The sequence below is a fragment of the Heliangelus exortis genome, chromosome 18, assembly GCF_036169615.1.
Source record: "Heliangelus exortis chromosome 18, bHelExo1.hap1, whole genome shotgun sequence".
Lineage (NCBI taxonomy): Eukaryota > Metazoa > Chordata > Aves > Apodiformes > Trochilidae > Heliangelus > Heliangelus exortis.
The window spans coordinates 12,035,343-12,050,721 of record NC_092439.1 but is presented as its reverse complement, the minus strand read 5'-3'; the positions used below and the strand labels follow the sequence as shown (position 1 = coordinate 12,050,721).

The 15,379-nt window shown below is 41.9% G+C and overlaps 1 protein-coding gene across 1 annotated transcript; it reads left to right on the top strand.

The window, feature by feature from the left end:
- The first annotated feature begins 1,493 nt into the window (after positions 1-1,493).
- UEVLD (UEV and lactate/malate dehyrogenase domains) lies at positions 1,494-13,661 on the top strand. Its single transcript, XM_071761754.1, has 12 exons — positions 1,494-1,608; positions 3,295-3,379; positions 4,027-4,089; positions 4,817-4,980; positions 5,715-5,850; positions 7,142-7,266; positions 7,861-7,966; positions 9,831-10,001; positions 10,917-11,090; positions 11,636-11,720; positions 12,368-12,491; positions 13,237-13,661. Exons 1-12 carry the CDS (start codon positions 1,567-1,569, stop codon positions 13,399-13,401), a joined length of 1,440 nt encoding a protein of 479 aa, XP_071617855.1. The 5' UTR covers positions 1,494-1,566; the 3' UTR covers positions 13,402-13,661.
- The last annotated feature ends 1,718 nt before the right edge of the window (positions 13,662-15,379 follow it).

The window sequence follows — 15,379 nt, the reverse complement described above, 5'->3', positions numbered from 1 at the left end:
ACCTCTTTGGAAGAAGTACTCGACTTTGGAAAAAAAAGTTTCCCTCATTTGAGGGTAGTTTTAAGTTGTATTTTATTTCAAATAACATTTGAGTTCTATGAGACAGAACTGCATCATGTTTAACCATCCCATAGATGATCCTGTCACTTGAAGTGCATATGGAGACATTTATTTTTCCATGAGCCTAGAGATCCAGAAACCTTCTGACATGCTTAACATACTTTGTGGTTTTAAATTAAAGATAGAAGAGGTAAGGAAGTGTTGTCACATCTGGTTGTGAGTGATGTAAGGCAAGGTGTGGTTATCTTAAAAACTGCATTTAGCAGAACACCCTTGTTACTCAGGGCATTACGAGTACCTGTCTGTCTGGCAGTGCTTCACTTCAGCACGCTCCTGACTGCATGGGCTATTGAACCCTTGCGTAAATGTACAGAGATGAAGTAAATAATCACCAGAAAACATCTTCAGGGGTGAAAATTGTATTGTGGGCTTCCTTACTGTATAGTGCTTGGGAGGTTCTGGGCTGGGGAGTGGAGAGGCAACTTCAGAAACTGAAATAGAAAGGAATTTCAGTGACCAGGGTAGAGACATAAAGGAACTTCAGTGATCAGGGTGGAGACCAAGTTCCTGCTAGGTTATGGGGTCAGGACTGGCATTTGTCTCCACTGACCTGGCTGAACCCACTGCTTTTTCCACTTTTTGGCCATCAGAGATACTTTCCAAAGGCAGTTTTTCCACTGTGTGGCAGGGAGGCTTAAAAATAAAGAGGTAAATTAATGCAGGGAAAGAAGTTGATAGCATATTTTTGTTAATGTGTTTCTAACTCTGTAAACTTGCAAGTTGTGATACTGTGAACACACAGGGGAGAAATCCCAGAATCCCTGTGTATGGTCTTGTTCCTGGGAGCACAACTCTGCTCTTGCACACAGCCATGAGCATCCACACAGCAGAGGGAGAAAGGACAGGAGAGAATGGCCTGTGATTCTGTCACATTCTGGGACATCAGTTATGAAAAAAATAACGTGACAATCCAGTCATGTTAGAATCGATCTGCTGGAGAAGCATTCGTTCACTTTCCACATGGGCTTTGTAATGTTTTTCTGCAGATTTTTTGTCTCCAGCTCCAGGATCCCCACCCGCCTGTGTGAGGCCCCTGCAGGCCCTGGCTCCCCAGCCATGGGTGTCAGCTCTGACCTTCCCTTGCCTCTCAGCTTGAGGAATGCGGCTAAGAGAGCTTTCAGAGAGCTGAATTTCTTGTTTATTATTACTTTTTTTCCACAGATTTCATCCCTCTCTAGAGACCGCGGCCTGGCTGCCAGGCCTGAGGGGTGCAAATGGCGCCCAGCCGAAGACTCTTTGCATTCTCCGGTGGCAGTGACAAAACCAAGGCGTATATCCCTCGCAAACCCATTCGAAGGAACACTTCGAAAGGGTTGGTTGGGTTCGGTTCCGTTCCATTCGCTGCCGTTCCGCCTTTCCCTGGCACACTCCGGGCCCTGCCCTGTGGGAGGCGCGGCCGCCGCGGTGCGGGGCGGGCGGAGCGCGCGGGGTCTGCCGGGAGCCGCCATGGCGCTGTCGGAGGATGCGCTGCGGAAGCAGCTGGGGAAGGTGCGGTGCGGGCAGGGCTGGGGGGCACCGGGGCTGCGGGGGGGGAATCCCGCTCGGTCAGGCGGGGCGAAGGGGACGGGGAGTGCGGTTGCGGGCGGGATGGCTGAGAGACGCCGTCCCCGCCTCCCCCCGGGCGCCGTTCCTGCGGCTCAGCCGGCGGGGCGGGGGGTGAGGGGGTGAGGGGCAGCAGTGCCGTTCCCCGCCCCGGGCGGGAGCGTTCCGCTGCCTCACCCGTGGTTGTGCCGCGGACACGGTCACCCGTGGGGAAAGCTGCCGAGGTGCCGCCTGCTTGTTTTTGGGGGGATTTTTGGTGACAATCCCTGCGTTACTGTCTCTGATAGATTTTTGTAGCATCTCTCTGAGGTAAAAAAGGCTTCAGTTCCCTTGCGGGAAGCTGGGGAACGCCTGCCTCAGCTTCGGTGGTGCCAAATGATTGTGGGTGCAGAAGGGGAAAGGTCCCTATCGGACTCGCCTCATCCATCTCCTGATCTTCAGAAAAGAACAAAACCACTCTAGGAATCCCTCATTTTGCATTAAGAAGGGGGCCAGGTGGGGAAAGGCGGCTTTGATTTCACAACCAGATGTACCAGCACTTCTGAAAATGTGTTCAATTTCCTAAGTTGATCACTTTTGATTTATCTACATTATTTTATTATATTTTTTTTTTTACTGCTTAAGCTTGCAGTATCCTGTAAGGTTGAGCTGTTTAAAAGGCATTTCTTTTTAGCAGCTTTGTGTTTTCTTGTACAGAGGGGACAATAGTTGCACCTCCCCGCAGCTGTGCTGCTGTTTCTGGTGGGTTCCTTCCTGAAGAGAATGTAGATTTTTAGCTGCTGCTGCCTGACAAGTGTTCCAGGGCAGGGAGCAGCTCTGGCACCCCTGGGTTTGCTTAGGTGAGGGCTTCAGGACAACTCCAGACTTCCTAAATGGGAAGCAGATGCTCTGACCTAGGCATTTGGAAGATACTCTCCTTAACTTTAAGATGTGGGAGGATGCAAATCTCTTGGGAGTTCAGGTATGGTGCTGGTTGTGGACAGTCTAAACCAATGAGCATTTTTTCATTCTTGCTGATCTTTCAGATCACATTTCAAGCTTTGCTACCTCTGTGAGTACGTGTTGTCTGCAGGCAGGAAAGTGGGATGCATTGTTGTGTTTGAATTGTCTCGGCTCTCAAGCTTAAACATGCAGAAAATTTCCCAAAGGCTAATTACTTACACATTTAATATGTTTGTGGTAATCAACGTCTTATGAAACTTCTAAAATGTGTGCAGGTGGATATGAGTTTCTAGTAGTAATTGTGCCAGTAATAAGACAGCTTTTTTTGGAGAGATTTTTATTTTCATGTTGGTTTTAATTGTTGTGTGCAGAGGAGACTAAATTTTATTAAGCTTCTGCTCACACAGCTGTATATGGTGTATGAGGGGTGGTGGTCAGAATTTCAGCTCTAATGCAGCAACAACAGACCTAAGATTGCTTTTAATTTTACTTTTTTCTATCAATTTTTTCATAACTTATTTCACACAAAAATAGCTATAATACTACAAGTAATCACTACATTCCTCTTCTTGTGTTTCTGCCTTCCCCTTTGTTCCTTTTCCCTATCTCTGGTAATGAAAAAAGAAACTTTTGAAATAAAACACTTTTTTTACTGATTTTTTTTTATTATTATTTCTCCTCCCTCCCCAGTATAAGTTCAGAGACCTGACCATAGAAGAAATGAAGAATGTTAACAAGATCTACCCAAACTTCACATTCTCCATTAACACCTACAGTAAGAAGTGATAGAGTTACTTTGAAGTAATTGTGGTTTTTACCTGCCAGGGATTCAGACTGTGTGTGATAGAATCTGAATAGTGTGAATCTCTTTCAGTTTGTTTCCTATCTTTATTTTGTCTTGCAGTAAAATTTCTCATGCTGTGTGTCTATTTTTGAAAGCTCTTCCAAGAATACATTCATATAAAAACCTAAGTGACTCATTTACTTAATTACATTTAATTTAGCTTCTCAGTAATTACCTAAGACTGGTGTTCTTTAGCATTCTTCGTATGTAACAACATTTTCCCCATATCCCACAACTGTATTAAAAGTGTTTTGATGTCTTTAGCTTATCAAGTGAAACTTCCAGAATCCCTCACCCTGAAAGTTCCCCCCTTGATGGAAAGTTCCTAAGTACCAGAATTACTCAGGATGGGAGATTTTCAGACTAATAAATTTTTAATTAAGATTCCATTAAGGAATTATCTCAAAGGGGGAGGGGGCAATCTTAATAACATTTTAGCCTTGTTTCTTTCAGGAGCAGTGTATTGGATTTCTAAAGCACAATCAGCATTGTATATTGGTAGTTGGGGCTTGGATTGCTCTGCAAGATTTGAAAGGTTTTATTGTTGTTACTTTTAAAAATCATATTTTTAATTTCAGCCTTCAAGGATGGATCCCAGAAGGACCTCCTGAATTTTAGTGGTACTGTTCCAGTGAAATATGGTAAATTTAAGTCAAATATCATTTCCTTACTGGTTATGAATCTAGTTATAAAATATGTTGAGTACCACCTCTTCACAACATGCTGTGCAGCTTCTTTAAAGGTGGCTAAAAATGATTTTGCATGAATTGACAAAAGCCACTTCTGAATAAACAAGTGCTTTCATTTGATGTCAAATAAGGTGGTATTAAATAAGGATTAACTATTAAAAAACCACATAGTTTGAGACTGTGTAGGCAAACTCTGGATCTGCTGGAGGCTGCCTGAACTGTGCAAGCCCTCTGCTTGTACAGGCAGTGTCCACAAATCACTAGTAGGCAATTTATATTTTTGTTACTTAAAGCCTTTGAAGTCTGAGGTAAACCTCTGAAGAGGAGATGCCTCTTTGCATCAATTGTTGAGTCTTAAAATAAATGTGAAATGGGGAGACATAAGAGATGTAAGAGATTTCTGTGTCTAGCAAAGGGTAGGTGTTGGCTGATAGGATAGCCTGGGACACAAACCAGATCTTTATATTAAGAAAGGCACAATAGGTAGCAGACAACTCTGCTTTTATTAACAAGGCTAAAGAACATAAACACTTTCCAGTGTGACTCTAAAAAGTGATCTGTCAGGGGTTTTTTTTCTTTGTTGTTATGTTTTGTTTTCTTTGTTGAATCACATGCACAAATGCCACTTTTTTAGTGACAGTGCAGGCGTTAGCAGTGACTTTTGTTTTGTGTTGGACAGGTAATTCCTACAACATACCAATTCATCTGTGGATTCTGGATTCTCATCCCTTTGCTCCCCCCATTTGCTACTTGAAGCCAACCATGAACATGGGCATTGCAGTGGGAAAGCACGTGGATGCCCATGGCAGGATTTATTTGCCCTACCTGCAGAACTGGAGCCATGTAAGAGCTGGGGAGGGAAGTATTTGGGAATAAAATATAGTTTCATAGATCAGTGAAGAGGAGTGGATGGAGTTTGAGGCTTTTAATTTTCTGATTTTTTGTTAAATATGTAATGATTGTGGAAAGAGAAGCAGAATGTTAGATTTCTGGAAATTAGAGCTTTCAGCCTGATGTGATTGTAAAGGAAGTAATAAGCAGTTGTAAGGAGACTTATTTTAGGCTGAAGGAAAAAAAACCAAACCTTTATAAAATAGTACAAGCCTCATGTGAATCCTTTGATACTTTTTCCTTTGTTGCTGTAAATAATGAACAAGGGTACCAGATCAAATGAGCATCCCTCAAAAAAGTTCAGTGGAATTTCCTACCTTTTGGGTAGGGCTCTTTCAGCAGAACTCTGAAACTTTATCATAGAGATTCAAAGGCCAGTGCTGTTGCTAAATGATTTCATGCACTGCATTAAACACTTACTTTAAATGTGACTGCCAGGCCAGTAAAAATGATTTAATGAATGCTAGTTTTCTGAAAGAGATGGGATGTATTTTTCAGTGTTGATACAGAAATTCTAAGGCTTTTCTTTGCCTTTAGTGTCTATTTAAGTATTAGAGGTGTCAGTATTTATAATCTGATTAAATTTGGTATAGCTATGGTTCTTTATAAAAACTGCAATATATAGTTGATATCATTAAATGAAATGGTTTGTCAAGTTTCTTTTCTTCTGTATTGTTATATTTCAGCCTAAATCAACTGTCATTGGATTAATCAAGGAAATGATTTCAAAATTTGAGGAAGAGCTCCCTTTATATTCACTGTCACCTCTGGATGCAGCGAGACAATCAGAACTTCTCTCCTACATTGCAAATATTACTGAAGGTGTGAATGTTTTCATCTGTTTGTTCATAATGTTCCTACATCCTATCTCTTCATATCCTACAAATACCTGTTTTATTTATTGTTACTACTTGGTATCACAAAGATGTCGACACAATTTTAATATCTAAATTTGTGGTGTTTTCTCTGTATACTCAAAAGTGCCTCTTTTTGAACCGAGAGCTCCTTTATTTGAATAAGCAGCTCAGTTTGGATGTTTGCATTTAAGCCTACTGAAAGATGCTGTAGACTTGGTACTACTGATTTGTTGGAAATACTGCAGCAAAACTCTCTGTGTGATGTGCAAGGGAAATGTGATTTCATTGTAAAGAAGCTGATAACAGCATCCACAGTCACTCACTGCCTCAGATCTCATTCATTCCTCACCCTCACATCCACAGTCAGAAGCCTGAGACCCCTCCAGCCACAGTCACTGCTGTGCAGCAGTCAGACATACCTTGTCTCTTGGGTTCTTGTCCAGTGGTGACAAGCTGATTTTGGACTTGTCTTTTACACCATTTGAGAGTGGATGCCCTTTGGCTTTTTTGCCTTCTTATTTTTATCTCACCCATTGTAGGTTTTGGACAAAATTCCTGTTTTTCACATTTCTCATGTTTTCTTTATCTGGATGTTTTGTGGCTCCAGTCCCATTGTTCTTCATCCTGACACATTGCTTTAGGTCATCCTTTTCTTCTTACTTTTAGTGAAATCACAGATGCTGATCTGTGGCAGCTGGGGCAAACCTTTCCCTTTAACCCTTTTCTGCTGTTTCTTCTGCTAACTCTGTAGACACACAGTACACTTGGGAGCACAAGTGTGTGTGCAAATTACACATTTCTAGTCAAACAATGTTTGTTACGAATTTCTGCATTACAGTCAGTGAGGATTGTTATGTTACCAGTAGCATTGGCTAAACAACCTCAGATTGCTACATTTTAATCAAAATCCACTTTGTATGTATTTTCAAAATACAAAATATTTTACACAGCACATATACACACCTGAAAAAGTAGCAAGGAGGGTATTTTTGTATGGTCTTGGTGTCAGCTTCTTCACATTGTTACACTCTTGTTTTCTGCTTAGTGAAAAAACATTCCTACCCAGAGAGGAATATTTATGTTTTAAACCTTGCAAGTTTTGATGAATTTTCTGGTGTTAGGCTTGACTGCTGTTTTGAATAAATTTATGTAATTTGGATTAATTCTGGCACAACAGTGATCCTTTATGAAGCAGCAATACTTGTATTGATGCAGTGTGGGCTGGCACTTAAGCTTGTGGCTCTTTTTAATTGTAGGAGACACTGACATGAAATCAAAGAGTAAAATTTGTGGTGGCAAATATGAAGGGTGTTTTAACAAGATCACTGTTGTTGGGGCTGGAGATCTTGGCATTGCATGTGTGCTTGCTGTTGCAGCAAAGGTATGTAATTATTACAAATAACAACAGACCTGATTAATCAAGTTCCAACCTAGTCCTTAGTTCCCAACATGTAGAAATAACTCAGTGTCACTGCTTATGTAATTTGCTCTTCAGTTAACTTAGGGACAGACAGAAGTGTTAGTTACTGCCTGGTTTTTTGTTGGGTTTTTATATACAGAGGGTTGAATATTGAGTTCATCTATTTTGGAAATCCCTAGTTAAAGATTTCTTGCCTGAGTGGTGGCTTCTTACCACTCTGACCTGCTAGTCCCTGGGAAAAGGTTAGCCCTTAGGTGATCTGTAGCTCATGACAGCTCTATGCCCAGAGACAACAGTAACTTCAACATTTACAGCTTCCCAGAGATGTATATTGGAGGTTTTTGTTTGTTTTGTAATAAATCACTTCCAGTTAACCCCAAAACTAAATTATTTTTCCTCTGATTTGACAATAATTCTGGCCAGTAATTCTATTTGGTTTATACACAGTACAACAAAAAACAGAATTGGAGGAACACTGGGGTTCATTCCTCACCCCCCACCAGAACAAGTTTTGATCTGTTATATTGCTCATCTGCATTATTTGTATTCACACAGGGTGCTGCAGACAAGGTGGTTCTTTTGGACCTTTCTGAAGGTGCAGCAAAAGGAGGGACCATGGACCTGGAGATCTTTGCTCTGCCAAATGTGGAGATCAGCAAAGGTATCAGATGCTGCTGGAATGGGAGAGGGTGCTGTGCTCTGTGTCTTTGTGCTTGTTTTAGTGAGAGCAGGGCACCTGGGCAGCTATAGAGGCACTGGCTATATTTTTAAAAAGATATTGTCTTTTTATAGTTTTTTTTTTTTGTTTCTCCATCTTTTCAGGGCAAAATTGGGAAGGGAAGACTCAGCAAAGCTTGCATTGATTTTTCTTTCAGGCTTTTTCCATTCTGTTTATAGAAGTAGAGGTGTAGAAGTAGAAGGTCTGTACTATAGAAGTAGAGGTCTGTACTTGCAGGGTAAGAGGCTACTGCTGAAGTTGGACTCACAGGAACAGGGAAAAGGCAAACTTCAGTACTTCAGTGTCATGGGTGGAGAGAGGGAAGGAAGAGGGAAAAATACAGAGATAAAAGGGAATTAGACAGAACTGTGAGAGCAGTGTAAAAAGTCAGATAAGTAAAGGTAAGTTTCAAATTGCTCCAATACATTGATGTTCATGAAACATGCACATAGCTCTTAATAATCAATAGTTCTTAATCACCATCACTGCATAATAAAACTAGTATTTAACAATCTTGGCCTCACTTAATTTTGAGCCTACAATTCAACAGAGAGAGTGCTGTGTCCCCATAAGAAGTGGTGATGGCTCCAGTCTTTGATGATCGTAGTTGCAGATGGGGGGGTGATGCAGCTTGAAAGCTCTTCCACAGGGGAAGCTGGAACTGAATTAAACAACTTCCCCATTTCTCCTTGCTTGCCTGGGGTGGTTTTATGTTCTTTGTGCCTTCTGCAAGATGAAATGTGGGGTCTTCTTGTACTTCTGCTGTAATACATCTTACTTCAGGGGCAGGGACTTGTTCTGGTTCCACCAGGCATCTTATCTGCTTATTCTGCACCTGACATTGCCTGCTCTGCATCCTTTGATCTTATCTTGCAGGTTTTACTGGCACCACATTTTTTCCTGAGCCATGGTTGTGCAACCCTCTCACAAGCCTCTGTTTCTGTCTTTGTGGTTACCTGTTACAGATTTACATTTAGCCATGATAGAAAAAGCCTGTGTGTTGTTGCTGTTAGTACTGTTACAAAATGCTCATACACTGTCACCTCTTTTTTTAGTATCCTTATATGTAAGTTTGGGGCAAGCTGGTATTGACTATGTCCTCTTTAATATGCTTCCAATTTGGCAGTGCACTTGGCCTCTGCTTTGGCTGTTTCCAGAAGTGGTGTGACACTCAAATTACCTTGTTTCTGTGTCCAGGCTGGTCACTTGTATGGTGCTCAGATACTCAGAGTTATCTACTCAAGACTTCAGAATTTCTGCAGTGAATGTAGCTGTTTGTTTTCTTGGGCTGATAAATACTTGTCTTTGAGTTTTGGAACACTTTTAATGAGCTATAAGGTCTCTTGATTGAGGTATAAGGGCAAAAAATAAGGTAAAAAATCAGAAACCTCAGATAAAAGAGTAGAAATCTTTCCCCTTCTTTAAAAACTGGAATAAAAATTAAGGAGGCTTTTTATGTATGTGGTTTTTTTCTCTACCTTGCCAAGATGATTTGGAAAAGCCTATATGTTAACCCAATCTAGATGTTTCCTGGTCTCTGCTCTGTAAGCTTGGGCAAACTGCAGTCTGCCTCCTGTGTTTGCTAACTATGAAATTGGAAAAGTAGTTCTGTGGGAGAGCTGTGTTTTCCAGGTGCTGTGAAAGCACCCCAGATTCCACACTGGGGAATATGGGAGGAGATGGGAAGGGAAGAATCCCTAACTAAGCTGGATGCTGCAGTTCAGCCTTTAGAATGGCTCTTTGGTTTGTACACAAAACTTGATAGAATGGCATAAATTTTAAAACTATGTTTTATCTCTGTTTTCAGATTTTTCTGCTTCAGCTGATTCAAAAGTTGTGATACTTACAGTTAATTCTCTGGGCAATGCTCAGACTTACCTTGATGTCATTCAAAGCAACGTGGATTTGTTTGGAGGAATTATCCCAGCAATATCCCACTACAGTCAGAATGCTGTTCTCCTTGTTGCTTCTCATCCAGGTAGGTGGAATTTCACCCTAGGTTCTGTCCCTCAGCTGGGGACTCTTTTAAAGTCCCCTTTGGCCTCTTTTAAAAACATTACTGCCAAATACACCCACTCAGGCAAAATTGTTTGCTACTCTGAAAGATGTTTTCCCTTTCAGCTTTGAGCAGGACACTGTCTTTGAGGGTATTTTCTTTACTGTTACCAAGATAAAAGAAAATAGTATACTTTGTTTTGTATAAAAGGTATGTATTTATGTTTCTGTGCATAGTTTCCACCTGACTGTATCTACAAGATAAGCATCCATTGGCTGTTGTCTTGTGGGCTGTGAGTTCCATGTGTACTTTTCTCCTGTGCAGTAAGGATAGCTGCATGTGTGCTATGTGCTGTGTGATCAGACTCACACACTACTAATACACCTGGTGGAGTGTTGAGAGCAAATATTGCAGCTGTGGCAAGTTTAAATCTGTTGGGTCATTAATACAGTGAGCTAAGACAAACCAAAAATGCTGCTGAAAAAAATAAAGAAGTACATGTGAGCCTCTCTGTCCTGTAAGCACACTGAAGAAAGCCCTTTTCTGGTTCTCTGGTGCTTCTTACCCTTCCTGTCACTCAGAGCTGTGGAGGTGGAGAAAAGAGGGTTTGCCAAATGGCAAGAAATTAACCACTGGCTGAATTAAATTTAGAAGCATGTGAGATTTTTGATAGAGGAGGCAACTCATTCTGAAGTTTCACTTCTCCTAAAACTTTACTCGGGCTGTTAATTTCCTTCACCTCATTTATAGGTTGGAATAAACTCCTGCTGTTTTTTTACATACTTACACCTTTTCTAAAAAAAAACCAGCTTGGTGTACTGAGTTTTGTTGTAGTTTGCAGTCGTGTTGAATTTTGAGTTGTCCTTCATTTTCAACCTATTTTTCTTTCACCTATAGTTGAAGTAATGACCTATGTGTCATGGAAGCTGAGTGCATTTCCCCAAAACAGAGTGATTGGAGTAGGTGCCAGCCTAGATACTGAGAGATTCCAGTACATACTGACAAACCTTCTGAAAGCACAGCTGCTGGCAAAAGATGCTTGGATTGTTGGTGAACAAGGTGAAGACAAAGGTAAAGTGATAACTTTGTTATGACCAGGAGTATCTAATGCCCTAGCAGTGCTTTAGTGATAGGGAAATGAAGGTAGTGGTAAGGAGGGTAGTAGATTTTCCTAATGATGGTTCTAAATAATAAAATAATACAGTTTTGGTGCATGCCCCCAGCTGTAGACCTGGAGTGGTAGCAAAAGCACTTGGAATTTGTCACAGTAAGAAAATAAACATAGAAAATACAACCTCAAATGCTTTTTATTTGCTATAACCATACAGGTTAGAGGGACAGAAAGAGAAAGGAAATGTGGTATAGTATATGGAAGGTTACCAGTGATGTAAGAATTATTACATATGCATTTATAAGCAGTCTCTCTGGCCAGGAGCTGTTCCAGAGTTTATTTCCACAGTCCAGGGAATCTTAGAAGGAATCATCAGCTATATTTGGGCTGTTGTGAGAGAAGGAAAGTTTTAATTTATTTAATTCTTTTCTGCTCCCCATCTGATCTGGGGATCTATTTAGACACTGTTTATACGTGTATTTAAATGTTGGTTGTTCCTATTTAGTACCAGCATGGACCAGTTGTAATTTATTTGCAAATCAAACTGAAGCAATGACTGCTCGTAACCTAAGGGAAAAGGTGGCTAACAGGTAATAAATACCATTATAACCTGATTTTTTTTAATTCATGTTTGGGCACTCAGTGTTTGCAGAATTTTTTTCCTTCAGCTCTTTCTGAAGGGGATGCAATTTGCTCTGAAATGCTCACACACTGAGTTTATAGGAAATTGTACAGCTGAGTGACATTCACTGTAATATTTGTGTGTGCCCACTGCTTTTCTGAAGTTGTCAATAGTGGGCCTGTGACAATCCAAGGACAAGACAAGCTTTGCAGAATATGCACCAGAATATTGGAGCTGCCAGTTCCATTGTTTTGTGTTTTTTAAAAATCATAGATGAGCCTTCTGACACAATTTTCTCAGAGCTTGTGTGGAAGCAGCTTACTTCAAAGCAAAGTGCACATTTGCATCTGTTTACCCAATTTAATTAGACACATATCAGTTACACCTCTTGGCAGAGGAAAGAATTGTTCAGAGGGTGTGTAAAATATACATAAAGAAATCCCTTAAAGCAAATCTTAGTTCCCTTCTGTTGTTTGCCAAAACCAAGAATCATTTTTCTGTTGTGCACTCTACCTGATCTGGTGCACTTCATCTGTCTTTTGGGTTTTATGTATAAACCAAAACAGGAATGAATAAAATCTAAACAAAATTTTTCTCCTTTTTCTGATTATATAGAGCTATGGAAGTTCTGAAGGAAAAAGGGCAGAGGTCTTGGTCTGTTGGGCTCTCAGTTGCTGATTTGACTGACAGTATACTGAGAGATAAAAGAAAAGTTCATTCTGTATCCACTCTGGCAAAGGTAAATCTGTTCTTAGTATCTTTAGGCTGGCACTGTCATGACATTATTTACACTGAATATGACCATCAATTTTAGCAGCACAGACATCTCACTGCAAGAAACTGTTCTGAAGTGGCAGCACTGTGTTACTTCCTTGCAAAACTTGCTTTCAATGAGATGCAGGTATAGAGGAGTGACCAGTCTTTTAAACAGAGTAACTACAGGATGTAAAGTTTTGTCACACACATCCTAAAAATGAATAAAATCTATGGTGCAAACTTGGAAATATAGGGATATCAGTTACATTAAGTTTTTCACAAAATGAATATGGGTTCAAGTGGAGCAGCACTTGAAAAATATGCCCTAGATAGCTCTCTTTGACTATATTTTTACATCTCTTTTGTTTGGTCCTAAAAGAATGAATGATAGTTTACTGTCAGGTGTCCCTTTTTGTGGCTGGGTGAACAGCACTTCTGTAGTTTGAGCTTTGCCTGCATTATAGAGCTCTGATATATCCATCATGGGAAACTCTTCAAGTGTGCCATGGCTCAAGATTTTTTTCATCTGTACAGTAATATTTTACAGTTTCTATACAGTAACTCGTTACACAGGATCTAAAATAACAAATTTTACCTATACAAAATGTGCCTTATAGTAGAATACATTTGCTGAATTAAAATTATCAAGTTAATTTGTGTAGTTGCTGGGTTCAGACAGAGCAGGAATAAGGAAACTGTGTGACAGTTGTCTCTGTGTGTTGTTTCAGGGATGTTGCAATATAAACAGTGAAGTATTCTTAAGTCTCCCCTGTATTCTTGGAACCAACGGAGTGATTGAAATGGTCAAACTAGAAGAAGATCCACTGGTGCAAGAGAAGCTGCAGAGCTGTGCAGGATCAATTCATGACCTTCAGCAGCAGCTGAAACTGTAAGCAAGCAGAAGGGAAGCCTCAGGGTCTGCCCACAGGGTGGACATTTGCTAGGCACAAAGGTTTGCTTGGTATATACACAGGTTTCTATGTAAAACAAGAAGGCTTTTTACTTTACTTTCAAAAAGTGCTTTTTCAGTTTTGGTTTAAATATTTAATACTGCCCTGCACAGTAATTTCTTTTTTTTTTTTGAAAGGTGCACTTTTGTGAGCCAAACTGAGGTGGGGAAACGTGTAAGAATGCTTTACCTACATTAAGGTGACTTCTGCCTGTTGTTTTTTGTTGCTATTTATAGCTTGCTTCTTGGGTTGTTCTTAGCTCTTTGCACCCTCATTAGGACACAGTCCTGGAGAGCAGCTCACCCAGCTCTGCAGAAGCTCTAGAGCCAAACAGAATTCTTCCTCCTGCTTTTGCAGGGCTGCATCAGGGGCTTGTGTCCATATGGCCACACTCCAGTTCTTCAGAGCACCCTGGGCTGCAGGTTGCTGGATCTTTCATTCCTGTCACAGATGCTCTGACATCAGTGGGAGGGGGAAAAGGTAAAAGCATGATGTTAGCAGCATCCTCCAAACCCAAAGTATTGGACAGGAATTGCTGCTGTGTGTTTACTGAAATCTGAGACTTGTTTGCTCTGGTTTTGTAAGGCTGTTCAGAGCACTAAGGCAGCTGCAGTTCCCAGTACATCTGTGGCACACTGTACAGCACTGGAGCAGCAGGTGCCCTTCCTGGAAGGGAGGAGCAGGGGAGAGGCTTCAAGCAGAATAAAATCTGACAGTTAAGTAGCACTGAAGTGTCTGTAAGTTCAGGCCTGGTTCCAAAGATGTCAGTAAGCTTTGCACCCTCAGTCTGAGGAGGCAACAGAACCTGTAACCCTGCTTGGGGAGGCCAAGGGTGCAGTGAAAAAGCAGGAGGTGTATTTGCAGATCAATAAAGCAGAGTATTTTTAAGATAGGGGGTTTTGAGCATTCTGACCTCTTGATTCACTGCTCTGGCACATGACTGCGTTCACCTCAGCACCAGGATGCAGGCAGAGGAGATGTGGGCTCCATTTCTGCTGTGTGCAGTGTCAGAATTGTGCAGTGTGACTGCTTTAATAATGGGGAAGCTGTCTAAGCAAAAGCAGGATCTGTGTCAGAGCAAAACCCCAATTCCTTTGTGCCTTCCAGCTGTAGCTCACTAAGAGACAAACTGACAAGGAATTCTGAGCTAATACAGCTCAGAATTAAGATAAAAGCAGAAGGGGAAAAGTCAGTAATGCAGAATTGATTTCGTTGCTTTTCTTCCACGGAATACTCAGATTTCCTTCTTGGTGATCAGGAGTGGCAGGAGGGGAAGCGGTGGCTGCAGGTGACTTAACTTTGGTGCTACCTGAGCAAACCCCACGCACCAGTGGGGCAGGACTGAGGGGTGCTCGTCTTTTATTCTCTTACTTTGGAAGAAGCTGCACAAAGCCGTGGGTTCCCGTTGTTCTTCAGGGTGCTGTGTTCCATCTGCTGGGCATATATTCTCGTGTGAATATTCCGGGGTTCTTTAGGGGTTCTTTAGGGGGCTTTTAGTGATCGTTTTAATTATCAGAAGCCGCGGAGTCTTGCAGAGCTGTCGTGTAGGTTGATGCTTGTGTTATAAAACAACTGATCTTGCCTATTGCGCAGAAATGTCACTCTGGTGGTGTTTGTGTCGCCTTCCTTCACAACTCTGCTCCGCGGAGCAGCGCGGGCCTCCGCACCCGCGGAACTCCCCCTCCCCCCCGCATAATAACCCGCGCCCGAGCGGCTTTCCCAGCGTCCCCCCCAAGGAGTTTGGACGCGCCAAGCTCCGCAGGGGCTCCGCGGCGTCTCGGGGGCCGCTCCGGGACCCCCCCGGGACCGCTCTGGGTTCACTCCCGGCACCGCCCGGGCCCTGCGGTGCCCCCGCCACCGGCGGAAGTGTCGTCACGACCGGGCGGAAGCGGCGGGCGCTGGCGGAAGCGTCGATCCGGGC

Coding starts and splice junctions, on each gene's coding strand:
- UEVLD (XM_071761754.1), top strand. CDS start 1,567: ATGGCGCTGTCGGAGGATGCGCTGCGGAAGCAGCTGGGGAAG. Junction 10,002..10,916: donor CCTTGTTGCTTCTCATCCAG/GTAGGTGGAATT, acceptor TTTCACCTATAG/TTGAAGTAATGACCTATGTG. Junction 11,091..11,635: donor TGAACAAGGTGAAGACAAAG/GTAAAGTGATAA, acceptor GTTCCTATTTAG/TACCAGCATGGACCAGTTGT.